This window comes from Canis lupus, chromosome 20 (genome assembly GCF_011100685.1).
Source record: "Canis lupus familiaris isolate Mischka breed German Shepherd chromosome 20, alternate assembly UU_Cfam_GSD_1.0, whole genome shotgun sequence".
Lineage (NCBI taxonomy): Eukaryota > Metazoa > Chordata > Mammalia > Carnivora > Canidae > Canis > Canis lupus.
This window is the reverse complement of record NC_049241.1, coordinates 58,421,284-58,448,138: the sequence shown is the minus strand read 5'-3', so window position 1 is coordinate 58,448,138 and position 26,855 is coordinate 58,421,284. Positions and strand designations below refer to the sequence as shown.

Here is a 26,855-nt window from a genome sequence, read left to right as displayed (position 1 = left end):
CCGCCTCCCCGCGCACAGACGTCCGGGGTGCTCGTCCGAGCGGCGGGCGGCGGCGGCGGCCTCCCGGGGGTCGGAAGCGCCCAGGCGCCTGCGCGCTTGGCCTCCCCCCCCCCCCCGGTCCCTCCCGGCGGTCGCGCCTGCGCGCTCGGCGGGCCGGGGGCGGGGACTCCACTTCCCGGCGTGCCCCGCGGGCGGGCGCGCAGGCTCAGTGCGGGCCCCGCCGCGGCGCGCAGGCGCGGTCGGGGGGCCGGAGGCGGCGCGCACGCGCAGCGCGGGGCGGGGCGCGCGGGCCAGGCGGAGGCGAGCGCCGGGCGGGCGGCGGCGCCAGAGCGAGTGGAGCGTCCCGGGGTCCCGGGCGGCGGCGGCGGCGGCGAGGAGGAGGAGGAGGAAGGCGGCGGCGGCGGCCCCGGCGTCCCCCCGGCCGGCGCGCGGCCCGGCCCGTCCCGCGCCCCCGCGGCGGCCCCGCGGCCCCGCGCGCCCCCGACCCCGGGCCCCGCCGCCGCCGCCATGGCCCGGCCGCTGGTGCCCAGCTCGCAGAAGGCGCTGCTGCTGGAGCTCAAGGGGCTGCAGGAGGAGCCGGTGGAGGGCTTCCGGGTGACCCTGGTGGACGAGGGCGACCTGTACAACTGGGAGGTGGCCATCTTCGGGCCGCCCAACACCTACTACGAGGGCGGCTACTTCAAGGTGAGCCGCGGCGCCCCCGCTCGCCCCGCTGCGCCCCCCGCCGGCCGCGGGGTCCCCGAGCCGTCCCGCCGCGCTGCCTGGAGCCGGGAGGGCCGCCGCGCCCGGCCTTGGCCGCGTTTCCCTGGTGTGACAAAGGACTGGAGCCAGGCCCCGGGCGGCCCTCCTGACCTCGCCGCCGGAGCCCGGTCGGGCCGGAGGACGCTTCTCAGGTTGCAGGGCCGGGCCGTGCACGCGAGCCAGAGGCGCGGGCCAAGGGGTCTCGCTGCCGAGCGGTGGGGAGCGAGCCCTCGGCCCAGGCCGGCCCAGGACCCTCCCTGCTCGGGAGCCTGCGCGCCCCGCCAGGCCCCGCCAGGCCCCGCCAGGCCCTGCCAGGCCCTGCCAGGCTCTGCCCCGGGCAGGGTGGGGAGCAGAAGCCAGGCGGTGGGGGAGGGGCGGCCGCTGCTCCCGGGGCACATGTCTGTGTTTGCACTTTCAGCTGATGTTTTAGCTGAGCCTGCTCGGCCGCGGGCGTGAGGGAGCAGCCTGGTCAGCTGGGGCGACTCCCGAGTTGCGAGCACCCCACCGTGGTGCTGCAGTGGGACGAGGGGGCGTGAGCGTGGACAGCCCTGGGCTAGCTTCTGCATGGCCGGGGAGCCCGGCCCCCGCTGGCACGCAGGGCACGGATTTGGGGTTGGCCACCTAGTAGCGCATCTAGGGCCCTCGCCAGCCTCCTGTGTCTGCTTCGGGCTGCAAGGGCGACGGCTCTCGCAGCCGGGACGCTCAGGCAGGCCGAGCCCCTGGGTGAGGCTGCAGAGCTGGAGGGAAAGGGCACAGGCTTTGGGCTTCTGATTTTTGCCGGTTAACTGGTTGCAAGGGATTGTGGGTAGATCCTCCAGGATGGCTTTGGGGGGGAGGGGTCATCCCACTTGAGAAGAAGGGACTGGAGCTGGGCCACGGCCAGATTTCCAGATGCCACAGGCCCTGTCTGCAGGAGGCCGGCCTGGGCCCCACACCCAGTGTGGTCCTCGTGCAGGTGCGACGGGCGGGAGCGGAGCTGGGGAAGCGCAGGGAAGTACCACCGTCACTTCCAGCCACTTCCCCCAGCGCCCTGCGGCCAGCCCGGCCTCCCGAGCCTCCGTGACCAGACGGGGTGCCAGAGACAGGCAGTTCAGAGGCCTCCTCCCGGCTTATCGCCGGGCGTCCTCAGTAGGGGACTTTCCTTCTCTGAGCCTGAGCTTGCTCAGTGGTGCGGTCTCCCCGGGGGATGCTCGATTCGGTGGGTGCTTGGTGCCAGGGAGCCCCCCCGCCCCGCCCCCGAGGGCCATCACTGGAAACTCTTAGGGCAGGTTCTGAGTTCCAGGAGTGCTCTGCAGTCGCCAGCCAGCTGCCTGCCTCCTGGGCCTCAGCATGGTCACCCCAGAGCAGAGGGACTTCCCCCAAATGCCCCGAGTGCCCCCTGCCCAGGAAGGAGACTTTCCAAATTCGGGCCTGGGGGAGTTGCCGCACACGTGCCCAGCTTTGTCTCCCAGCTCGCTGGCTCGCCCCTGCCGGCCTGGAGCTCCGCCAGGATCCGGGGCCAGGCCTCCCCACGTCTGGGCCTGGGGCTCAAACAAGCCAACACGGCTTCTTTACCTGCTGAGGCCTGAGCAGTGTGTCACCTGGGCAGGTGGCCCTCCCCAGTCTGCCCCGTGACCTTCCTGTCTGCCTTCCTGGCCCCCCCGTGATGGACACTTGTGGGCAGAGAGCCCGTCTGTCCAGCGCTGACTCATCTCCTCCCACAGGGCCCGGCCCACAGAGGTGTCGGGAGTGATTGCTGAGTGAACACACGTCTATTTTAATCTTCCCCACAACCTGGAAACTGAGGCCGAGGAGTCCACCACCGTGCGGGGGTGCACAGCTCCCAGGGCCCTGCCAGCCGGAGCCATGTGCCGGCCCGAGCCCGCCGCGCTCCCTGGGGCCTGGCTGCGCGTCCCTCCCACAGGCCTGGACTGAGCACGGCCTGAGACCTGCTCCCAGCCGCGGGGTGGGGCCCGGATCGGCTCGGGGGACCCTGAGTAGTCCTGGGGCCTGCGGGCGGTGCGTGCGGCAGGCAGGGTCCAGGCGGCCTCCGGGCGGGCGCGTCTGTCCCAGCTCACACCCTGGTCTGCGGCCCTGGGCTGGGGGCCGTGGGCGGCACTGGCTGAGCTCCTGCGCTCTGCCCTCCCAGGCACGCCTCAAGTTCCCCATCGACTATCCCTACTCCCCGCCGGCTTTCCGGTTCCTGACCAAGATGTGGCACCCCAACATCTACGAGGTGAGTCCGCCGCGTGCCCTGCAGCCTCCCTGTCGGGGGACACGCTGCGCTGCCTGCCGAGTGGTGAGCGGTGTGGGCCCTGATCCCTCCGTCCTGTACCCACAGACGGGGGACGTGTGCATCTCCATTCTCCACCCCCCAGTCGATGACCCCCAGAGTGGGGAGCTGCCCTCAGAGCGGTGGAACCCCACCCAGAACGTCAGGTGAGAGTGGACCGGGCCCTGTGTGAGGGGCTGCTCAGCAGATGGACCCCTGCCCCTGTGGGGCTCCCTCAGGCCCGGCCAGCCCTGGGGCGCGGACGCGGGAGGACAGGGCCACGACTCCCTGCAGTACCGTCCAATCTGCCCTGGCTGGCCTCCCGCCGGGATGCGGGGGGCCCCAAAGACCCCTGGGCCAGCTCGCAGGCCTGTCCTCATTTCTTGAAGCCCCCTGGCCCGTCCACCATCAGGAACAGTCGCTGGGAATCTCGAGTCCGCTCTGGCTCCCTCGGTCCCTCCACCTTTCCCCGGGGGGGTCTCCTCCCTCCGTCCCCCACGGAGCCCAGTCCCCTGTGTCTCAGGGCTGAGCCGCTCACTGAGTGGCCCGGCCTCCCTGCTTCCCGGCCTGCACGTCTGGGTCCAGCCCAAGCCGTAACAGACACTGTTGTCACAGAGGGATCCACTGGCCTTCAGGATGTCTGGGGGGCGGGGACGTGGGTGACGCAGGTGGTCCTCGCTTCAGCTGCCCGCACGTCTGCCCCTGCTGTCCTCGGGGCCTGAGACAAAAGCCCGTAGCAGTGAGAAGTCCAGGCAAATGTCGCCTGCAGGGCTGTGGGTCAGGGGCCTCTGGGCTGGCTTCAGGGTGTCTGGGAGCTCACCAGGGATGCTTGGGCCTGGGGGTAGCTTGCGAGCCGGGCTCCGGGTGTGCCCACAAATGCCGTGGCCCGAGGTGTGTGGCCAGGCCAGAGAGCGCCCTGCACCTGTTCCCCCCACGCCCCCAGGACCATCCTCCTGAGCGTCATCTCGCTCCTCAACGAACCGAACACCTTCTCCCCGGCCAACGTGGACGCCTCTGTGATGTACAGGAAATGGAAAGAGAGCAAAGGCAAGGACCGGGAGTACACGGACATCATCAGGTGAGGCACGGGGACGGCGGTGCCAGGGAGCGGCCAGCCAGGCCCAAGCCACGCACGGGTCCTTCTCTTTCCCCTGGTCTCTGTGGCCCCCACCCAACTCTTCTTAAGGAAACGGGTGTGACCTGTCTCAGGTCGCCAGGAGCCCCCGTCACACAGGCGCGGGGGCCATGTGTCCACCACGTGTGACGCAGTATCTGCAAGCACAGCTACGTGGTCTGCGCCACACGCGGGCCTGACGGGCGCGTACACGAGCCCCCGAGCCTCCACCACTGAGCTTGAAGCAGGTCTTACTGGGGCTCCTTGGCTCTGGAGCGAGACGGGGCCGTCCTCATGGTCGCCTCCATCCCTGGCCCTCGGCCACGAGGCCACCTGCGTGAGTGTGGCCGTGACTGCTCACCCCCAGCACTGGCTCCTGTCCTCAGCGTCGTGCTCATGCTCTCCTGGGCGGGAGGCGTTTTCCACGTGTGTGTAGAAGTCCCTCTTCAGAGCAGAGCGCGCTCCTGTATCCGCAGCAGCGCGGGGTGTAGGTTGGCCAGAGCTAATGCCCCCCGCCCCCTGCTCATGTTCAGTGCCCGCCCACCCCCCACCCCCCGGGAACAAAGAGGCGAACATCCCCAGGAAGAGCTCCAGAGCTCCCTTTACGGAGCGAACGCTCTGCGGGTCTGGACGGGGTCGGAACGCAGTGAGGCCCCGGCTGGCCCCGGGTGGACGCGTGAGCCGCCCGCGTAGGCCCCAGGGCGGCTTGACCTCATTCTCTCCCTCCCTCGTGCTGCTGGGTTGTGTGACTGCCCTGTGTCCATTGTCCATTGTCACCTCGGAAGCGGGTTTACGGACTCTTTCCTGCCGGGCTTAACCCTTCGTGAGATCGTTTACAAAATCTTCCAGTTCCTGCTTTAGCTTCTATCTAGGAAGACGAGTAAGGCGTGCTTGCGCCTGCGTTACCACCCCACGTATCGCGGTCTCAGCATTTACTCAAGAGAAACGGGCAGCGTCCACACCGCTACCCAAGTGAATGTTCAGAACAGCTTCGGTTTGCCAACCACTGGCCACAACCCGGGTGTGCGTCCGGAGGCCCGAGGGAGCGAGCCGCGGCCTGTCCGTGCGCAGCACCTCTGGGACAAGGGGGCGGAGCCACGGGACCCGCGTGGTCAGAACCGCGGCGTGCACTGATGGGCAGGGTTCACGCAGGTAGAGCTGCAGGAGCTCACGTGGCTGAGAAGGTGACGCGCTTGTGACAGAGAAACATGTGTTCGAGGAGTCACGGCAAGGAAGCCCCGTGATCTTACTGGGTCACCCCCCGGGTGCCGTCCTGCGTGGCCTTCCAGATCCGCCCCCCCCAGCAGCACCCGCCACATCCCCGGGGCCTTCCGCGGCTGCCACGCTGCCCTCGGGCCTCACACACGGCCCCCCTCCAGTCACTGGGCGCCGTCCAGAGCCGCATGGGCTCCCTGGGGATGGCGTCCTGTGGCCTCCCGAGCCCCTGGGCCCCGCGGGGTGCAGTTGGGGGGCTTCCTGTCTGCCTTTCTGTTGGTTTTTGTTCTCTCTGGTCAGAGTGAAATCACATCCATGGGTCCGGCCCATTTTTGTGGGTTCAGGGGTGTTTGATGTGAGCAGGGTCTCGTCAACCATCTCTGCAGTATTGCTCGTGTGAGCTGAGCGTGTTTCACCCCCAAACCACACACATGCGGCCCCAGGGTGATCCGTGCACATGCCGGCAGCCCCTTCCCACGTTCCGTGCGCCCCCACCCCTGGTTCCAGGAAGGCTGGCCCCCGATGCTGGGCGGGCGCAGCGTGTGGGTGTGGAAGGCAGGGCCGGGTGCTGCGGGGTGCCGGCCCCCTCCGGGAGGAGCTCTGCAACCTCGGGGGCTGCGTGTGGGACCTGTGGGGTCACGGCACCTGGGGGGTCCTGCCCACGCGGCCCGCGCCTCGCCCCAGTTCTTTTCCCAGCCACCTCCCACGTGGCACCAAAATTAAAACCAGACTGTTTTTATCCTCAAGACTCCCTGTGGGCCAGCTCGCAGGCGCCCACGTGAGGGAGGCTGCGGGGCTGCTCCTGCCTGCCCCCCGCGTGGCCGGCCCGTGGATCGAGAGGGTGCGTTGTCAGTGGGTCGTCGGTTCCGGGCATCTGTCCCGGGGGCGATTTGCGTGGGGCCGCTGGGCTCCAGGTAGGGACGGCACCAGGTGGGTCCGCGGGAGAGCAGCGCGTGGGGGGAGCCTCGGCGTCCTCCGGCCCGTTCTCCTCGTGTTGGTGCTGCTGGTCTGCGCCACCCCGCCCACCTGTCCACCCTGTCCACCTGTCCACCCATCCCTCCACCTGTTCCTCTGTCTACTTGTCCACCCACCTGTCCGTCCACCCTCTCTTCCTGTCCCCCCCCCCGGTCCACCTATCCGTCTGTACACCTCGTCTACCTGTCCGTCCGTCCCTCCGTCCGTCCTTGTGTGGCGGGCGCTACGCTGGGGCAGGCCCTGAACACAGGAGCAGGAAGTTCAGGCTGAAGCCCTAATCCCATCGCCCCGGTGACCAAGCTCTTGGCGCCGCTTCAGGTGGGGTGTTGTGGCTGGCGACTGAGCGTCGTGCAGAAGCGTGTCGTGTGCTCCGGGCCCACGGCCCTGTGGCCCTGTGTGCTGCCCTGCTGGCCCCTGCCTTGGCATCGGGCTGGGCTCCCGGGGAGGAGCCCGTGGGGCACAGCCTAACCCGCTGGCGCGTCTCCTGCAGGAAGCAGGTCCTGGGGACCAAGGTGGACGCGGAGCGGGACGGCGTGAAGGTGCCCACCACGCTGGCCGAGTACTGTGTGAAGACCAAGGCCCCCGCGCCCGACGAGGGCTCGGACCTCTTCTACGACGACTACTACGAGGACGGCGAGGCCGAGGCCGAGGCCGACAGCTGCTTCGGGGATGACGAGGACGACTCCGGCAACGAGGAGTCCTGACACCGCGACCCCGAGAATAAACTTACAGATTTTACCTCAGCAGGCCCGGACTGTGTGGCGCCGAGACTGCCGCGCGGGAGGGACGCTGCCCGGCCCTTGGGGGGTCTCCTTTCGGGTGTCGCCCTCCCTTCCCGCGTGTGTCCTGGGTCCTCTGCTTCCCAGGGGCCGCCTGCCTCGTCCTGTCCCTCGGAGCCCGCCAGGCGGGGTGGCGGGGCCTGGGGGCCCTGGGCCCTGCCCGTCTGCAGCCCCTGCGGCTGGAGCCAGAGACGGCCCCCAGCTCGCGCGTGGACGGATTCACTTGTGGTCACCTCTTCTCTCTGCTTTGGTTTGTTTGGAATCTAAATAAAATGACTTTATGAGAAGCTAGAGAAGCAGCCTGTCCTTGGCCTCCCCGAAGGGCTGCGGAGAACGGGGTGCCAGCAGGCCCTGGGGGGCGTGGCCCCGGGACACCTGCAGCGGCGCGCACCCGTGACCCCCAGTGCCTGGGGAGATTGAGGGGGGCCCTGCAGGGATCTGGGGTCCGGGCACAAGGAAGCTGCTGGGTTAACTGCTGCCTGGGGCGGGACAGCTGTTGGCAGCCCGGGGCCACCCCGCAGGACCTCGGGGTGGGCTGACCACCAGGCCCGGGCGGCCCCCGTGCAGCCCCCCTGCGACCACAGCACCGCCGGGTCCTGCGTCGAGCTGTCACCCAGGCCTCGCAGCTTCACTCACAGTGGCCTGGATTTGGGGTCAGATGGCAGCGTCAGGACAGACCCCTGCGGGTCAGACCCTGGGGCTTATCCGTGCCCACCAACGCGCCACAGCACGACACTGTCCTGCGGTCAAGCGTGGAAGGTTTCACCCCTCAGTCTGGTTTCTGGCTTAGACCTGAAGGGCTGGGGCTGCAGGGCCTGCGAGGCCCCCTGTGGGACCGGCAGCGGCGCCCTCAGCCCACGAGACGGGAGCTGTCTGCCTGCGGCTGCCACACCCCTTCCCCTCCTCCTGGCCTCGGGGCCTCGCCGGGCATCACCAGTGTCAGGCCTGGGGCACCCGGCAGGTGTGGAGCCAGGCCACTGCGGCATCCCCCCTGCTTCCCGCCCGGAGGCGTTTGCGGGGACAGCTGTGGTGGGGTGGCTCATCCCCCCTCCACCCTGTCTGGGGGGCCCGGAGGCATCTTGGGCATCCTCCCATCCTCCCCCCGGCTCCGCGGAACGGGCGCCCACGGGTGCCTGGGCCTCCTCACTGCACGGCGGCAGGGGCTGCAGGACGAGGGCCCGGCGTCAAGGCCGCCTCCACCCGCTCCACCCCTGCACAGGATTGGACGCAGGCCTGAGGCGGGGACCCGGACCCCAGGTGCTGACAGGAGTCCTGTCCCCCGCAGACCACCCCCCACTCAGCTGCCAGGGAAGGCCTCACACACAGGCCCGACTCAGTGCCAGTCCTGCGACCTGAAGGGACATGACTGGGGCTGCCCGAGGGGTGAGGGTAGCACACGTCAGACCGCGGTGGCTGTATGCAGACGGCGCAGTGCGTGTGTCCTGTGCAATGTTTGGGCGCTGCTTTAACACCAAGGAAACAGGGCCCCTGGGGGACTCAGCGGTGAGCATCTGCCCTGGACTCAGGGCGCGTCCCCGGGTCCTGGGATCGAGTCCCGCATCAGGGTCCCTGCATGGAGCCTGCGTCTCCCCCTGCCTGGGTCTCTGCCTCCCCTGGGTCTCTCAGGAATAAATAAATACAATCTTAAAAATACTGAGGAAGTGTGTCGCGTGTGTCCGGGATCCCAGCAGCCCGTGTCTGCCGGGTGGGACCCCTGGCACCGACGGGGCCTCCTCCCCGGGGCCGGGCGCTCGTGGGTAAACTGGAAGCACGCATAACACACTCTGTAAATACTGATTCTTTTCGAAGCTGTCCCTGGCCCGACACAGCCCCCTGGGTGAGGACGGGGCCTGGCCTCGCCTGCCAGACGCCGTCAGACGAGCACGTGGGTGGTGCCTCGCTCCCGAGCCCTGCTCCTGGGCGCCTTCAGCGGCCTGTCGGGACCTTCGTCTCTGGCCGCCTCTCCTTCCCAGCGATCCCTCCAGCGGCGAAGGGCGAGACCCCCATCTCAGACCAACACGCGCAGAAAGGAATTTCATTGGTTTCTGTGAGTGAAAGGCCACAGGGGTTTCAGGCACAGCTGGATCCAGGCCCATCCAGACTCTGTGTCCCCCGATCCGTGGTCAGCAAGTTAACCCCCAAAGATGTCCGTGCGCTCCTCTGGGGTCTGTGGAAGCCGCAGGGGCAAGGGAATGGGTTGTGCCCTGGAGCCTGCAGGGGGCCGGCCCTGCGCAGCTCAGCCCCTGGGAGGGCCGCTCACCCCGGGGGGCTCCCCTCACCCCGGGCCCCCCAGGCCAGCAGGGTGAAAGCCCCGCGGACGAGGTCCAGACCCCGGCCTTCAGTGAGCTGACCCCCGAACCCCAGGGGAACCCCGGGAACCAGCGCTGGATGGGATCGGCCCGACCCATCATCTGAGCCCAGGACCTAGGGGGCCTGCCCTGTTCCGCGCCCTCCGCGCCCTCACGGTGGGGGGCTGGGAGGCCCTGGGACACGGCATCAGGGACACCCCCGCAGGAATGCGTCCCTACCTGCCCAGGGGCCCCGCTGGCCCACAAAGGGGACCCACGCCTCGATGCACAAGGACGCCACCAGGTAAACCCGTCCCAGATCGGCCGCCAGGGGGGCGCTGAGGCCAGGGAGGCTCGGAGCCGTGCTCGTGTCCCTGATGAGCCTGTGAGATGGGGGCTTCAGGCGCAGCTTGATCAGGCGCTCAGTGGGGGCCTCCGGAGCCCGCCTGCCCCTCGGCCTCGTGATCAGGAGACAGGCTCACGCGGGGCACCTGGGGTGCCGTAGCCTGGGCACTGGCGAGGGTCGGGTCCCGGGCCCAGCCCCGAACGGGTCCCAGGTGAGGAGGCACCAACCTCGCCCTGGGCGGCCGCCCACTGGCCACCGCCCGCGCCCTGACCCCTCTGCCCAGGGGCCCCCGCGCTCCAACACCACCTTGGCCCTGCGCCCGGGGCCCACACGTGAGCTGGGGCGGGTGCGAGGACTCGGGGCTGGCCCGCAGGCCCCACCTGCCTGGCCCGTCCTGCTCCCCTGCCCGCCCCCTCCACTCACCTGCCCCAGTCCCCTGGCCACGGCGCTTCAGGACCTGGCCCAGTGTCACGCTGGCCCTGCGACATCGCTCCCTGCATGGTCTGCCCGGCAGCCGGCTGCAAGAACCGGCCCGAGCACAGGCAGGAGCCCCGGGCGGGAGGCCCGAGGGCATCGGCCGAGGCGGGGGCAGCCCGACAAGCCCGCGGTTGACCCCAGCAGTAGCCCATTTCTCAACTGCAGAGAGTGATGCACAGAGAGGGTCAGTGACAGCCCACGGTCACACAGGCAGCGGTGGTACCAAGGACCAGGCCTAACGCAGCATGTGCAAAGGCCCGGTGGCAGGAAGAGGGGTAAAGCACGTCAGGAGAACAGGAGGAAGGCTGCGGGGAGTCCTGGACAGGCAACTGTGGCCATGGGGGCTGGGCTGTGCCCCGAGTCTGGGCCCCCCTGCGGGCACACAGGGTGACCTGTGCTCTGTGGCCTCCAGCAGGGGGACTCGAGGGGCCCGGTGTCCAGCCAGGCTGAACCGGCCACAACCCCGCCCCGCAGCTCTAAGGCTAAACCTTCCTGGCCCTGCTGTGCCCCCCCCCGCCCCCGACAGCCACGTCACAGCCGCTGTGCCCCCCCGCTGACCTGACACCCCGGGGGCGCCCACCCCAGCTTGGCATAGCCGGGCGCCAGGATGGATGGGAGGGGCCGAGGGCCGGCAGCTGGCCTGGGGGGCCCACCGGTGCACTCCGCCCCCGCCGGAGACCAGCGAGGTCGAGAGCTTCTGCCGGGACAGGCTTGGGGGCGGCACTGGAGCCACAGCCGGGGAGGGGGGCGGGCCGTGTCAGGGGTGCTGGGGGGCGGGCGCGGGGGGCAGGCGGGGAGACACCCAACAAAGATCCCAGGATCGACTCCTGTCTCTTATTTTTTTGTCACATCTTTTTTTTTTTTTTTTTTTTTTTTTTTACTTATTTATGATAGTCACACACACAGAGAGAGAGAGAGAGAGAGAGAGAGAGAGAGAGAGAGGCAGAGAGAGAAGCAGGCTCCATGCACCGGGAGCCCAACGTGGGATTCGATCCCGGGTCTCCAGGATCGCGCCCTGGGCCAAAGGCAGGCGCCAAACCGCTGCGCCACCCAGGGATCCCCCGTCACATCTTTATTGAGACACAATTCACGTCGTTCCCTGGGTGCGAGAACGTTCACAGGGCTGTGCGCCCAGCACCTCCAGAACCTTCCATGAGCCCAACGGCACCCCGCCCCACTCCGTCACCCCCTCCCCGGCCCCCCGAGCCCCCTCCCCGTCCGGCACGTGTCCACGTGTGGACTCACGCCCCGTGGGGCCTCCTGTGTCCGGTTCCCTCCCTGAGCGTCGGGGGCTCGGGTCCGTCCCCGGGGTGGCGTGGGGGGGCCTCGCCCCCGTCGGAGGCCGATCAGGCTCCCGCATGGGGCGCACACGTGTGTTCCCTGCACCTGCCCACGGACATCTGGGCTGTTTGGCAGCGTTTGGCGGCCGTGAGCAGCGGAGGCTTCAGTCCTGGCCTGTCTGTCCTGCCCAGCGCGGCCTCTGTGCCAGGGCCCCAGCACGTCCTTGCCCCGCGGGGAGCTGTGGCTCCTTTGTTCTGTGACGGCCTCCAAGGCCACGAGGCCCTTCAGAGGCAGGGAGGCCCGGAGCAGCTTCCTCCCCGGCCCCGGCCTTGGGGGCCTCCATCTGGCTGCCATCCGGGCAGGGCGTGCACCAGGCGGCTTATCTCCCCACGCCAGCTGTTCCTGCCGGCCCGCGGGGGTCCCCCCACTGCTCCCCAGGTGAGCGGGAGGGAGGCCCGGAGGCCCCGGAGGAAGGAGAAGGGCCCCACCCGCCGGGGAGGAAGCTGCCCCTGGCCCAGCTCCTGCCCCTGGCCCAGCTCCTGCCCCAGCCCCTGCCCCTGCCCCTGCCCCTGCCCCTGCCCCAGCCCCTGCCCCTGCCTCTGGCCCTACTCCTGCCCCAGCCCCTGGCTCTGCCCCAGCTGATACCCCTGGCCCTGGCCCTGCTCCTGCCCCAGCCCCTGCCCCCACCCCTGGCCCTGGCTCTGGCCTTGCCCCAGCCCCTGCCCCTGCCCCAGCCCCTGCCCCTGTCCCTGCCCCTGCCCCAGCTGATACCACTGGCCCTGGCCCTGCTCCTGCCCCAGCCCCTGCCCCAGCCCCTGCCCCTGCCCCTGGCCCAGCCCCTGCCCCAGCCCCTGGCTCTGCCCCAGCTGATACCCCTGCCCCTGCCCCTGGCCCAACCCCAGCCCCTGCCCCTGGCCCTGCCCCAGTCCCTGCCCCTGCCTCAGTCCCTGCCCCTGCCCCTGGCCTGGCTCTGCCCCAGCTGATACCCCTGCCCCTGGCCCAGCCCCTGCCCCCAGCCCTGTTCCTGCCCCTGCCCCCGCCCCTGCCCCTGCCCCAGCTGATACCCCAGCCCCTGCCCCTGGCCCTGGCCCAGCCCCTGCTCCTGCTCCAGCCTCTGGCCCCACCGTTTCCACAGGACACTGGGCCGCTGCCACTGCAGGAGCTGTCGGGGGCCAAGGCAAAGCCAGAGAGCAGGCGTCAAACAGTCGGAGGCCGGAGGTCAGGCTGGGCTGTCCCCCCCCAACCCCGGCTCCCCCAGCTCCCGGGGGCCCGGTCCCTCTGGCTTGTGCCCGGATCACTCCTGTGTCTGCCTCTGTGTCCCGTGGCCTCTGCTCTGTGTCAGGACCCCCCTTCTGTGAGGACATCAGCTGCAGGACAGCCCCCCACCCAGTGTGACCTCATTCCACCTGGTGACCCCTGCCCTATGCCTAGATGAGGGCCTTTCCTGAGGCTCCCGTGACCGTGGGCTGGGGCACCACAGACCCTGGCACAGACACGGACACCCGTCAGCACCCGTGGTCTGTGATGGGCACGTGGAGGGGAGCCGGGCGGGGACGAGGCCACCCATCGGGGAGGGGCAGGGCGTGGTGAGCTCAGGACGCGGACGGGCGGGGGGAGCCTGGGCCGCCCCCGGGATGCCCACGGGCCCCAGGACGGCCGCCTGCGGTGTGGGGCCTGCACCGCCCTGGGTCCAGGTCCGGAGCAGCCGCTGCCCTGCAGGTGGGGTCGCACCCGCGGAGGCATGACTGGAGTGTGGATCCCACATTTGACCCTTCCTCCCTCACCTGAGCGTAAAGGTGGGCGCCTGCCGCTCGTTGCCATAGGCGGGGGGAGGAGAACCCCTCGGGCGCCCCCAGGGTGCCGCCCCAGCACCCCGCCCACGGGCCTGCACCCTGGCCCCCGCCCCTTTCCCGGTGACCTCCCAGGCCCCCCTCCCCTGGGGCCCGGCGTCTTTCCAGAGCCCGTGGACATGACATAACATGACATGGACATGACCTGGCATGACAACCCCCTGGCCCGCGCCCTCCCAGGGCTCCCTGACCCCGAAGAGGAGGGTCCCCCGCCAGCCTGCGCATGGCCTGGATGCGCTGGGGCTAGAGCTGTGCCGGTGCAGGGAGGCGCACGTGGAACACGGGGCCCAGACGACTCGGCAGCGGACAGGTGGGCGCCGCACAACGAAAACCTGATGTTCTCCGCCCCTGCTCTGAGTTCGAGAGGCGGCGATCCCAAGGGAACGCTCGGTGCCCAGCAGGGATGCAGTCCGGGGCTTCGGGGCGGGACAGGCCTCTGCCTGAGCGGCCCGCGGTATCCCCGGCCGGCCAGGACCACGGCGGGACACACGGCCGGCGAGGCTGGGGACACGGGCCTGGGGTGCCGGGGCTGCGCGGGGCTTTGCCACCCGACGGCTGGACCCGAGGGAGGACAGGCAGGGGAGGGGCCCTGCAATCCTGGCTGTTCTGTTTGAGGGAGACGTCCAGACCTGGGGCGCAGACCCCTCCCAGAGAGGGTGCAGGCCTCGGTCGCGGGGGCGGGGGTGCAGCGAGGAAGGGCCCGGCGCACTGCCGGGGGGCAGGGAGCTCGGGCTGCGCACGGGTCAGAGTGGCCGGTGTGCGGGGGAGCCGACCGCAGGTGATGGAACCGGGCTGCCTCGGAGCAGGGCAGAGGCCGGGACACCCGGTGTCTTCCCCCGGGTACCGCGTGCCACAGACTTATGCTGTGAAAATCAATTTTTTTTAAATCTGAAAATTAGCTATAACTGGGCGTCCTGCGTTTTTATTTGCTAAATCTGGCCACCGTGCTTGCCGGAGTGGCCCTAGAAGGGCTCTTGCGTCTGGGGGGCGGACCAGGTGGGGAGGGGACCAGGCACAGCTCGATCTGTAAACAAAGCAGAGCCTGCCTGGCGGCCCTAATATTTCCCACGAGATCTGTCCTCAGCCCGCGGGGCGGGCAGGGGAGGGGGCCGCGGAATTCCACCCGGGCCCAGGGAGTTTGAAGCCAGCTGGCCGCCTTCCCGCTCCTTCTGCACGTAGCTCTGTAGCTCTGCCCCCCACCCCCCCCAGCGGCCTTGTCCAGCCCGAGGCCCACAGGCCAGGGCTTCTGCTCGGCCGCTGCTCCCGCTCCCCGGCGCTGAGGCAGGTCCTGGCCTCTCTCCCATCGCACTTTCTAGTCAGCCTGGGCCCTGGCTCTGCTCAGCCTCCCCCTCGGGCGCCGCCTCCTGGGTGCCTGCCGGTCTCTCCCAGGCTGCCCTCCCCTCCGGGGGCTGCTGCTGCTCCGCGGCTCACGGCCGCTCCCCCCAGAGGGCCGAAACCTCCCCTGCTTCCCTTCTGGGTGCTCCTGCTGGTCTAATGGTTAAACTGACGTCACCCACGAGTGGGGGAGAAACAAACATTTAGCTTAACGACACGTGGGAGACGTGCGGAGAAAGCAGGTGGGGCTCCCAGAGCGGCGGCCGTCGCCCTCATGCAGGCTGCGGCCAAGAGCGGGTGCGGGGTGGGGGGGTCCCCAGGGCGGCGGCCCGGGAGAGCACAGCGGGCGGGGCAGGGTGCATGCGCCAGTCCTTGGCCACTGCACTGGACACCGGGGGATCCCCGTCCTGGTCCCCAGAGGGAGGCACCTTAGGAACAGGTCTCCCCGTGAACGTCGACGCCTCTTCAGAGCTTCTCTGGTCTCTGCCAGTCTTGAAAAGCACAAGCAGGTGAACACAATGGGAAGAGGCACCGGGGCTGCGGGGGATGCGGGGAGCCTGGGTGCAGCTGCCCACCCTGGGGTGCACACACAGCAGTCGGGGCGCTGGGTGGAGCGGGAACTGCTGGGGCGTGACCCGCCGCGGCTGCACCCGTGTCCCCGTCCCTTCCTCTCAGCCGCATGGGGGGCTCTGGGTCCTCGCCCGCCAACGCTTGTGATTTTCTTGCTTCCAGCAGGGCCGCCTGTGATTTGCGTTCCCTGATGGCTCACGACGGCACCTCTTCATGGTTAGTGCCCCCCGTGCATGTCTTCTTTGGACAAGTGTCGCATTCGGGTCCTTTGTCTGTTTTTAATTGGATTATTTGTCCGTGTTTTAAATCCAGTTGTAAGTGTTTTTTATATTTTCTAGATGTAAGGCCCTCCTGGGACACGTGATGTACCCGTGCTTTCTCCCGGCCTGCGGGCCATTTCCTCACTTCCTCCTTGCAGTTCTTTGAAGCACCAGCTGTTTAATCCTGATGAAGTTCTGTTTAGATATTGATTGTCGCTCATGCTTTTGCTGTCGTATATAAGAAACCACTGCCTGAGCCAAAGTCGTCAAGGTGACACTACCTGGTTTTTGTTTGAAATCATTTTGTCAAAAAAAAAAAAAAAAAAGAAATCATTTTGTCATTTCGAAAAGTGTTTGCGGTACGGGCGCCTGGCTGGGTGGGTTGGGCGGAGCACGCGACTTCTGATCGCAGGGTTGCGAGTTCGAGCCCCACGTCGGGTGTAGAGAATACCACTATTATTAAAAATAAAACCTTAAAGGGGCACCTGGGGGGCTCAGTGGTTAAGCGTCTGCCTTGGGCTCAGGGCGTGACCCCAGAGTCCCCAGACCGAGTCCCGCATCGGGCTCCCTGCATGGAGCCTGCTTCTCCCTCTGCCTGTGTCTCTGCCTCTCTCTGTGTGTCTCTTATGAATATATAAATAAAATCTTTAAAAAGATAATAAAATAAAATCTTAAAAAATAAAAAAATAAGTAAAATCTTAAAAAATAAAAAAATAAAATGTATTTGTTGTAAAACATAGGGACCTCACGGTAGGTTTTCCAGGCAAAATGCGGCACAGCCAGTTAATCTGAATTTCAGATAAACGGCGAATGCTTTTCCTGGCATAACTGCGTCCAGATACTGCCCGGGATCCTTGTACCAGGAAATTACTCATTCTCCATCTGCAATTCAAACTTAACTGCCATCCAGGTATTTTTATTTGCTAAATCCGCCAGCCCGCCCCAGCCCAGCGCGACGTCCCACCTGCTCACAGGGATCCCTAACCCCCTCCCTTAATGCTTTTTTCCCCTTCCGTACTGGGATAAAACACACACGATATAAAGCGAGCTGTCAACCACCTGGGAGGATTCCCCCCCAGTTCTGACGTCACAGTCTGAGGCTGCAGAAAGGGAGGAGGGGCCCAGCGCAGGCCACGCCCCCGTTTCCTAGCAACGCAGCCACGCCCCCAGGCAGCGAGGCGGGGCCTCCGGGGTCACGTGGTGCGTCCGCCCGCGCCCGCTCGGGCCAGCGCGTGTATACGTGCTTCCGCGCGCGTGCGCAGGAGGGCCGACCGGCGTGCCGTGCGCGTCCCCGCCCCGCGACGTCGCCCTGCGCGCGCGCGCCCGGGCCCCCCTCAGGTTCTTATAGCGCCGCGGGCGGCGGTTGGCGGCGGGGTCGGCACGGACGGCGGCGGCATGGCGGCTCGGGGGCTCGTGGTGCTGGCGCTGGCCCTGCTGGGCGCCGGGGGCGGCTCCGGGGCAGGTGAGCGTCGGGACGGACGCGGGCGGGGGCGGAGCGGGAGGCGCGGGGAGGGCGCGGGGGCTTCTGGGGGTCGGCGCGGGGGCTCCTGGGGGTCGGCGCGGTGGTTCCTGGGGGTCGGGGCGGGGGTCGGCGCGGTGGTTCCTGGGGGTCGGGGCGGGGGTCGGCGCGGGGGCTCGTGGGGGTCGGCGCGGGGCGCAGGGGCTCGGGGCGGGGGCGGGGGTCGGCGCGGGGGCTCGCGGGGGTCGGCGCGGGGGCTCTTGGGAGTCGGGGCGGGGGCTCCCGGGGGTCGGCGCGGGGGTTCCCGAGGGTCGGCGCGGGGCTCTTGGGAGTGGGGGCGGGGGTCGGCGCGGGGGCTCGCGGGAGTCGGGGCGGGGGCTCCCGGGGGTCGGCGCGGGGGCTCCCGGGGGTCTGGGCGGGGGTTGCCTGCAGCCTGCGGGGCCTGGAGGGATTGTCATTCTTGGCAGGATTTCGGGCCCGGAGCTGCTCGGGAGGCTCCTGCCCCCGGTGTCGCGCGGCGCGCTGAGCCCTTGGGCGCCGGGCGGGCTCGTCCGCCTGCAGAGCCGGGGGAGGAGGTGGCGTCCTGCCCACCCTGTCCTTTTCCGGGGCTGGAAACTGAGGCCCGGCTGCGGAGGGGAGGTGCCCCAAGGTCGCCGCGAGGTCGCCCGGGCAGCCCGGGTCCGGGCAGGGAGCAGGGAGCGTGCAGAGCCTTGTGTTCAGCTCACACAGCGTCCGGTTCCGCGGAGGCCTTGGGGACTGGGCAGCGTTTGGGGGTCGGACCGACGGGGAGAAAGAAGCTGGGTGGGAGCCCGAGTGTCGGGGGACACACAGCAGGACGGGTTCTTCCCGGGGTTGAGACTTCCCGTGTGGCTCTGGGTTAAAGATTTCCAGGGATGGCAGGTAGGGAACAAAGTGCAGGAAGGGTCTGGGCCTCCCGCGGAGCTTCACCCGCTTACCCCTGACCCACTTGACTCGCTTGGCCTCCGTCCTCCTCCTCCTCCTCAGACGGTTTATGAGAGCCTCCGGGCGAGGGCCTTGGGCCCTGGCGGGCGCGCTGCCCACTATCCACTGCCAGCGGGTCCCTGCCGGACTCAGGAGCCCGCAGGCTCGCCGGACGCGGAGAATAGGCTGCTGTTTCTGGCAGCGCCAGCCTTGGGGAGTCGCTCTGCGTGGCTGGTGGCCCCGGCCCGCGGGGCGTGGAGGAGGACTCGTGCTTTTCCTGAGTTCGCCCGTCTGTCAGAGGGGGAAGCACGTCTCTACCTCATTCCTGGCTTCAGTCACCAGCGCTCCAGCCAGGAGGCCGGGAGGACCCCTGCCCCCTCTCCCGCAGCCTGTAGCGGGTGGGCGGTCTCTGCACTGAGCCCACCTGGGATTCGTGTCTGTGCTTGCTTCTTATTTATTTATTTATTTATTTATTTATTTATTTATTATTTATTTTTTATGATAGTAACACAGAGAGAGAGAGAGAGGCAGAGACACAGGCAGAGGGAGAAGCAGGCTCCATGCACCGGGAGCCCGACGTGGGATTCGATCCCGGGTCTCCAGGATTGGGCCCTGGGCCAAAGGCAGGCGCCAAACCGCTGCACCACCCAGGGATCCCAATTTTTTTTTTTTAAATGAAATATCTTGACATGTATTTCATTAGTGGTTTTTGTTTGTTTGTTTTTTGTTTTTTTTTAGGCAGAGACACAGGCAGAGGGAGAAGCAGGCTCCCTGCAGGGAGCCTGATGTGGGATTCCATCCCGGGACCCCAGGGTTACACCCTGAGCCGAAGGGAGATGCTCAACTGCTGAGCCACCCAGGGATCCCTCTTTGTTTGTTTTTAAGTATTTTATTTATTTATTTACTTATATGACAGAGCACGAGTGGGGAGTGGAGGGCAGAGACAGAGGGACAGGCAGGCTCCCTGCTGTCATGGGGCTTGACCTCCAGACCCTGGGATCAGAGCGGAGCCAAAGGAGACGCTCACCCACTGAGGCCCCCCCCCCCCCCCCGCCCCCAGGCCCTGTTTTGTATCACCTTTGATAGTTCCACCTTTCCCGGGAACTCCCAGGAATGCCATGGTCCTTTTTCCCCTGGGACGGGTGAATTATTGACAGCGTGCGCCTCTCCTGTCTGGGTCAGTGTCCCAGACGCTTGCTTCAGGGGACGCTGCCAGCAGTGGCTTTCCTCAACTCACGCAGCACATGCCTGGCAGGTTGGCGCCCGTGTTGGCCAAGGCCCAGGACAGGGACAGGGACTGGGACTGTCGAGGGTCCCATCGTCCTGGCAGGCCTGCTGGGGAGGGCACAGGCGGGCCCCAGGTTGCTAGCTGAGTCCTGCAGGCGGTGGATTTGGCCTCTGAGCCTCAGGTGAAGGGAGCGGGAGCCGCCTCCTGGTGAGATGGAGGGGAGGGGGGAGGCCCAGAGCCTATGGCTGGCATCCCAGAAATGTTCTCTTGCTCCTCCTACCTGAGCAGAGCTGCCTGCCGAGGTGGGTGGGAGGAGGCTGGGTGCTGGGGCCTCCTCCCAGCTCCTGGGCTGTTTACCATAAGGCCTGCCTGGCTGGGTGCCCTGCCCGGCTGCCTCAGGGCGTGGAGGAGGGGTGGCTGTTTTTAGATGAAGGTGACTTGACTTGAGAACGTGGGTCACAGTCACTTGGGCCAAAACAGAGTCTTCGCTTTTCAGGCTCTCTCCCTGTTTCCTTCCTGCCCCTGTGAATTCCTGGGGTGCCTCGGTCAGGGCAGGGGTGTCAGCCTGTGGTTCCTCTGAGACGGGATGGGGATGCCCTGCCTTGGCCCCTCTCTGAGCCCCTGCAGCCCCTGCCCCCTCCTGGAAGTAGCCCTCAAGCCTGTGGCCTTGGGCACTACTTTCTCTCCCGGGAGACAGGGGTGCAGCCGGGCCGAGATCCGACCTTCCCAGCAGCCTCCGGGTCAGGGGACACGGCAGAGACGCGAGTCCTGAGGCTCTGGAGAGGAGGCCCTGTCTGTCTGGGAGGAGGCCCCTCTCTGGCCTCGCTTCGTGCCCTGACTCACCGCTCCCGGCTCTGCACAGAGGGGTTGGTTTTGCAATCTTGGGAAATCGTGACTCCTGAGAAATGCGGCTTACTGGGAGGTGATCCTTGTGTAGAGACGGCACCGCCACAGAAGGGTTTCACTCCTCTTCTGGCTTCACGCCTCTGTCTGGTTGTAGCTGTGCCCGTCCTGAGTCCTGCAAGCGGCCTTTGGGCTACCCCGGGTCGGGGGATGAGGGTCCATCTACCCCAGGACCCTGGGGCACGTCCCACCTTGCCCCGGAGCAGAAAGCCTGTGCTACCGGCCATGCGGCTGTGAGCACGTGCATGTGTGTGACGGGTGTGAGTTTGCACACACGCGTGTGCATCTGTAGGCCAGCATGCGCGCAGGAGGGGCTGCCTGGGGCACCGGAGGGGGGCCTGTGCACTTCCTGTCTGGCTCTTCCCCTGCCTGCCTGCAGTTCTGAGACCTCGCGTCCTGTCCCCCACTGGCCTCCGTCCCAGGCTTCACACAGAGAGGCCACCGCCCCCCACACACACACTGGAAATGCATCTTGGGGAGCCAGAGCCCGCGGGTCGGGTTCATGGGGGGTCGGGAGGGGAGCTGTCAGCCCACGGCGGATGCACGTGCCAGGGACTCTGAGGGGGAGACGTGCTTTCCGTCCGTGAGTCGTTCTAGGAAGCGGCCCTGCTGTGACCCCCTCCGGTAAAGAGTGCTGCTGCCCTTGGGTTTCCAGGTTAAATTTTCTTTCTCTTTTTTTTTTTCTTTTTTTGAATAATTTATTTGTTTAAGAGAGCATGAGCGGGGGCGGGGGGGGGGGGGCAGAGGGAGAGGGAGAAGCAGATGCCCCGCTGAGCTGGGAGCCCGATGGGGCTCGACCCTGGGATCACGAGCCGAGCTGCAGGCAGAGGCCTCACCTCCTGAGCCCCCCAGGCGCCCCCTCAGGTTGAGTTTTCTTAATGACCAGGTGTCTGTGTGGATGAGGGCGCCAGTCTTTTGTTGGTACTTCCATCTCCTGAGTTTTCACCCAACTTTAACCTGTAGGTGTAAACTAAGTGGGAAAAGGCTTATTGCCAACTGCCCTGGGGTGGCCTTGTCTGTGCCCACATTCTCTGACCTTCTAGAAGGAAGGCCTCTGGGGCACTTGAGTTTGGGTGACGGATGCTAACGCTTGCACTGAGACTGCTCCTGGAGGAGGCGGCCAGGGGACAGGGTGGGCACGATGGTGTCCCCAAGGCCCGTGCTGCAGGCCCTGGGATAGGGCTCTGATGTGGACCCAGGTGAGGGGCCCTCCCCCTGGCCCATTCTCGCGGCTGCATCCTCCCGGGACTCTGGTCCCTGTGGGGAGCTGCTCCCTGCAGAGGGCCCTCCATGGTCAAGCTTTACTGCCCCAGCAGGCCGCTCCCCGTCTGTTCTAGGTGATTTCCACACTTCACTTTCTAAAGTGAACATCTTGAACCAGTGGGGAAGTTTGCCTAGCTGGAAATTGGACGGAAGGGCCACGGGGCCACCCACAACATCTGGGCCATCTCTAGTGGCTTAGTGGCAAGTGGGAGTGGAGTCCCTGATGCTCTGGAGGAGAGTGCCGTCCGGGAGAGGCCCCCTGCCCCCACCTCAGATGCCTTGCTCTGGTGGGGGGATCTGCAGGAGCGTCCAGCAAGGGGATGGTGGCCTGGGCAGGGGTAGGCTTATCATTCATTCACTCATTCATTCAAGAGTTGGGGCAGAGGGAGAAACAGACGGCCGGTGAGCCGGGAGCCCAACATGGGGCTCGACCCCAGGACCCCAAGATCACGACCCGAGCTGAAGGCAGAGGCTTCACCCACTGAGCTCCCCCAGGCGCCCCTAGGTTTACCTTTTTTTTTTTCTTTTTTTTTAACATTTTATTTATTCGTGAGAGTGGCAGAGACACCGGCAGAGGGAGAAGCAGGCTCCCGCAGGGAACCTAGTGCAGGACTCGATCCTGGGACCCCGGGGTCACTCCCTGAGCTGAGGGGAGATGCTCAACCGCTGAGCATCTCCTTTTAAAGCATTCCTTTAAAAAAGGAATTTCAGGTGTGTGCTGGGGCTGGACCCAGCAGTCGAGGTCTCGGTCCTTGTCCCGGGACCCAGGGTGGTCATCGGGTCCTGTTCCCGACAGGGACCTGCATCAAGGCCCCTGTTCTGACACGATAGCTCTTCAGACCCCGGGCCCCTCTCACTCGGCGGGCAGCACTGGGTGTGATTCAGGCCTCGTGGGCAGGTGGCGTGGGGCTCTGGGTTTGGGTCCTTTCTTGCCCTGATCCCTTTGCTCACGTCCTCTCGTGTGACCCCCAGGAAGCGAGATCTTGACTTCTGTGGAGGACATTGGCTCCAAGATACGCCTTACCTGTTCCTTGAACCGCAGCACCACTGAGATCACCGGCCACCGCTGGGTGAAGGGGGACAGGGTGCTCAAGGAAGACACGTTCCCTGACCCGAAGACGGAGTATGAGTGAGTGGGGTTGAGACAGTGCCCCAGCCTGCCCCCGGGCCCACGGAGACACCAGGCCCCCCATTTCAGCCTGCGGGTGTCACCCCAGACCCCTACCTGCGCTCTGCTTGCTCTGACGTGTTGTTACTGCCCACGGCCTCTGGTCAGTCGTGGTGAAGGCTGTGGTCAGTGGGCTTGCATTGGACAGATGTCGGACAGTAGCCCTGCTCCGACCCTGGGCACTGAGGTGGCCAAGGCCGGGGGTCCAGGGAGGGGCTGATGGCTGCTGAGTATAGGGCCCGCCTTCGAGACCCTTCCCTTATTTCTCCGGTGCCGGCTGGGGTGGGTGGGCTGACTGGCTTCTTCCTGGCCTGGAACCCCTGAGTCCCCGGCTCACAGGTCTCGGGCGCTCCAGGCCGCCCCGCTCGCCCCACTCTGAAGCCTCATCTTAGTTGGATCCCGAGCCAGCCAGAAGCTCAGTCCTGTTTCTGGTGGCTTGGTGGCTGGGCACAGAGGGTCGTGGGGTGGGACCAGGTCCCTGTGCTGTGCCCGCACCTCCTCGTCCCTCCTGGGACCACCTGACCAGGCCTTGCTCTGGCTCCCGTGGGAGTCACCTGCAGCCTTAACTCAGGACGGGATGGTTTTCTGCTGTGCGCCCCGCTCATGGCCACGCGTCTGCTTGCAGGGTGGACTCGGATGAGCGCTCGGGGGAGTACTCGTGCATCTTCCTCCCAGAGCTTCTGGGCAAGAGCAGCATCGAAGTGAGGGGTGAGCTCGGCAGGCCTTCGGGCGCATCTGGGGGGCGGGGGCTAGTGGAACCCCCAGGGAGGGGGCTCAGGTGCCCGCCTTGCTCGGTCTCCCCTGCAGGGCTCCCCAACATCAAGGCTGTGAAAAAGTCGGAGCATGCCACCGAGCGGGAGACGGTCGTGCTGGGCTGCAGGTCGGACTCCTTTCCCCCGGTCACCGACTGGGTGTGGTACAAGGTGGAAAGCTCTGGGGACCAGGTGAGACCCGCGCCTGCCAGGGGCGGGTGGGTGAGGCTGGCCTCAGCCCCTACAAGGTCCGCCTGCCCCTAGGTCATCAGCAACAGCTCCCAGAGCAAGTTCCTGGTCGTGTCCTCGGAGACAAAGACGGAGCTGCGCATCAGCAACCTGGACTTGGAGACCGATCCTGGCAAGTACGTGTGCAACGGCACGAACTCAGAGGGCACCAGCCAGGCCGTCATCGTGCTGCGCGTGCGAAACCGCTTCGCCGCCCTCTGGCCCTTCCTGGGCATCGTGGCCGAAGTCCTGGTGCTGGTCACCGTCATCTTCATCTATGAGAAGCGGCGGAAGCCGGATGAGGTCCTGGATGGTGAGCTCACACGCCCTTCACGCGCTGTTTGGTTGTTGGGGGGAGGCTGGGCCACCGTCCAGGAGCGCGGGAGACGAGGGTGCTGCGGGGTTGAGGGTCCCCAGCTGGGGGCTGCTGGCCTGAGGCCTCATCTGCCCCACTGTGCCCTCCGCTGCTCTGCCCAGGCCTGTGGCAGTGGCTTGGCGCCTGAGGGCCGTGACCCCGACAGCTCATTTGGAGGGTGCATGTCCTGGGGGCAGGGCTGGCCCCTGGATTTACAGTAAGGGACACTGAGGGCGGGGCCTGTAGGACCCGTGTCACCCTGCTAGGGGCCTTGTCCGGGGACCACTCCTCACGGCCTGTCCTCTTCTTGCATGTGGCTGCGCATCCACACAGACGAGGACACGGGCTCTGCTCCTCTGTAAGTCGTGGCCTCGGGCGGGCGGGCGGGCTCCCCTGGGCAGGGCTAGCGGGGCTGCTGGCCCTCCAGTGGGCACGTGGTGGGGCTGGGGCCGCCGTCCTGCCCTCCTGAGCTTCGGGAGCCGTCCTTCCTCTCCCCAGGAAGAGCAGTGGGCACGTCAACGACAAAGGCAAGAACGTTCGCCAGCGGAACGCCAACTGAGGTGAGGCGTGGAGGGTGCAGGGGGTGGGGGCCCCGGGCCTCGGGCTGGGGTCTGAGCCTCCGTCTCGCCCTGCACAGGCCTCCCGCCTCCGCCTGGAGCAGCCGCGAGCAGCTCAGCGGCTGGTGTCTGCAGATTCCACGTTCTTTCCTCTCACAGGAGACCCGCCCCACGAAAGCAGACCACACACCGTGGGTCAGATCACACTTTTCTTTCCTTTTTTAAACTAAACTAGGGTTTTCTACATAGAATTCCATTCTTTAGGGGGTTTTTCCTTTTTAAACATTTTGTGAGCGTCTCAGGGGAGCCGTGAGCTTCCTGCGAGACTCCTGTCCTCCCCTCGTCTGCTCGGCCACCCCTGCCCGCTGTCCCCTCGCCGGCCCCCCACCGCCCTCCCGCCCGCCCCTCCGGGCCCAGCCACCCGTCCTTCGGCGTCCCTTGGGCATCTAGCCTCCTCTCCCCTCGTGGGGGTCGTGGAGGACGGACTGGCCCATCTCTGGGGCTCTACCTCCTGGGGCTGCTGGGCCTTGTTGGGACCCCTGTGCAGGGTCACAGGCCGTGCACGGTGCAGGTGCAAGCATCCTGCCTGCCCAAGTCCTGGCTGGCGGGTTGCCTCGGGTCTGTGTTGTGCGTGGGACGGCTCTGACCACGTGGCTGCTGGCGGGCCCCGCCCGCCCCTCCCCGTCCCTCCCCGTCCCTCCCCGCTCCTGCCATCCACCCGGTTGCAGGGGAGTTGCCTGGCCACCGGTGCTGCGGGTCTGCTGTTATGGCAGCTGCAGGACCCCCTCCCAGCTATTCCCCAGCTGCTCCCCAGCTCCCGACTCGCCCGCCACCTGCCTGCTCACCAATAAAGAAAGCCTGACCCGTCTCGTTCTCGGGCTCCTGTGCACACCGCCTGCGTCTTCTGGAGAGCTTGTGGGGGTGGGAGTGCCCCTGGTGCTGAGTCCTGGGGTGCAGTTGGGGTGCATGGGAGGGGCTGACCGGCTGGCCAGGAGCTTTGTTCCCAGGATGAAGGCTAAGGGTAGGGATGGGATGTGGGGGGCAGAGGACCATGGGGGCCATGGGCGTGTTCAGAGAAGGACTTGGCCCCGTGGCGGGTGTGAGCTAGGTTCCTACGTCCACGGGGCCCGGGACTCCTTCCGGTGGGTCCCCCCGGACAGGACCAGACCCAGACCCAGACCCACAGCTGCCTGGCACCTGCCTGCCCCAGGCCAGAGGTTCCCTGTGGTGTGAGTGGTGTCTGGGGAGCGGGGGGTGTCCAGGACCCCACTAGTGGGCCCAGCCTGGACGGGCAGTGCCACCCGTGGTGACAGAGGTGGCCCTTCTGAGACTGGCCCCCAGGACGAGGGGTCCCTGTTCGGCTGAGCCCAGCCTGACTCCTGGGGGAAAGGACAGTCTGGACACTGGGTGGTGCTGGGTGGTGCTCTGGGAACAGGAGGAGGCAGGGCCTTGCCACTGAGGCCCCCGCCTGGTGCCAGAGGGGAAGCTTCTCAGAGAAGGGGACCCCGCTGCCCACCTAGGGCCTGAGCTGACCCAGCGCCTCCCCTGTGGACCTGGGCACAGGCCTCTGGCCCGGCCAGAGCTGAGGTCCCAGAGCGGCCAGAAATCAGGGTTCGGGGGGAGATTGGTCCTTTTCAAGGCTGGCAAGTTAGATCCCGCACAACAGTGTGAAGAGGGGGTCGGCCCACGAGCCACGGGTGGGAGGCCCGGCCCCCGGGGGTGGCTTTCTCAGGCCCCGGGCCGCCTAGCGTGTCCGCCCGGCTGGCCACATGCTTGGGCCTCCAGGCAACGGCAGGTGGTTCCCCTGGGCTTCTGTGGCCGGAACAGGGTCCTTTATGGGGCCCCACACCTTGGCCTGGGGGGCTGTGGGCCTGGCCCTTCCCGCTGGCCGTCAGAGGGAGCTACGCGCCTGCCACTGAGCAGGGTTTGGAGGCCACGGGAGCCCCTCGTTTACAGAAGGCCTCTGGGGTTGCACCCGCCTGGCCCTGTAGACCCCGCTGCCCCCTGCTGGACAGGCCTGGGCCAGCCTCCCTAAGCCCTAGGGCGCCCTGGGGCACGAGCCGCGCACACCGGGGGGTGGAGGATGCGCCTTCCTCCTGGTCCCTCTGCGACGTTGACTGAGCAGCCCCGGCACAGCTGGGGTTGGGGTCCTTGGTGGACGGGCAGCGGTCGGGGGGCCCTGATGAGCTGGCCCATCCCTGGGGGTGCTGCCAGGGCTCAGGGGCAACCTCCAAGCTCCCCCGAAGTCGGGGGTTCCTGGGGGTGTCCTCTGGGAAGCCAGGGCCCCGGGGCCCAGTGCGGGGGGGCAGAGCCTTGGGTCCCAGAGGGGTTTCCTGGAGCAGGACCTGTGGGGGGTTGAGGCGAGGCGGCTGAGGCTCAGCCTCCTGACCCGTGGAGATGCCCCCACGAGGTCGCCCTCCGAGCCCTGAAGCCTCCATCCATCCGGCTCAGCCTCAGTTCCCCCACAGTGGGATGGAGACAGCACAGGATCGGGGGGCAGAGGAGCAGGGCACGAGCG

General features: G+C 67.0%; 2 protein-coding genes and 1 long non-coding RNA gene across 4 annotated transcripts; all 3 read left to right on the top strand.

Annotated features, from left to right (window-relative positions):
* The first annotated feature begins 485 nt into the window (after window positions 1-485).
* CDC34 (cell division cycle 34, ubiqiutin conjugating enzyme) lies at window positions 486-7,366 on the top strand. The gene is made up of 5 exons (XM_038568070.1): window positions 486-684; window positions 2,870-2,956; window positions 3,062-3,159; window positions 3,936-4,070; window positions 6,787-7,366. The coding sequence occupies exons 1-5, from the start codon at window positions 508-510 to the stop codon at window positions 6,998-7,000; spliced, it is 711 nt and encodes a 236-aa protein (XP_038423998.1). The 5' UTR covers window positions 486-507; the 3' UTR covers window positions 7,001-7,366.
* A 4,256-nt stretch (window positions 7,367-11,622) lies between these two features.
* Window positions 11,623-16,014, top strand: LOC102156540. The gene is made up of 5 exons (XR_005374477.1): window positions 11,623-11,905; window positions 12,603-13,263; window positions 13,498-13,627; window positions 15,388-15,438; window positions 15,561-16,014. It is a non-coding gene; the product is annotated as an uncharacterized LOC102156540 (long non-coding RNA).
* Window positions 16,015-16,809: 795 nt separating this feature from the next.
* On the top strand, window positions 16,810-25,215 carry BSG (basigin). Of its 2 annotated transcripts, none has more exons than XM_038568069.1 (8): window positions 16,810-16,944; window positions 22,250-22,406; window positions 23,071-23,153; window positions 23,253-23,389; window positions 23,462-23,738; window positions 24,114-24,138; window positions 24,279-24,340; window positions 24,418-25,215. In XM_038568069.1, exons 1-7 carry the CDS (start codon window positions 16,878-16,880, stop codon window positions 24,337-24,339), a joined length of 807 nt encoding a protein of 268 aa, XP_038423997.1. In that variant the 5' UTR covers window positions 16,810-16,877; the 3' UTR covers window position 24,340; window positions 24,418-25,215. The 2 variants fall into 2 exon arrangements, with proteins under 2 accessions (XP_038423997.1, XP_038423996.1); XM_038568068.1 differs by lacking the exon at window positions 16,810-16,944 and adding an exon at window positions 21,537-21,615.
* Window positions 25,216-26,855: the final 1,640 nt, after the last annotated feature.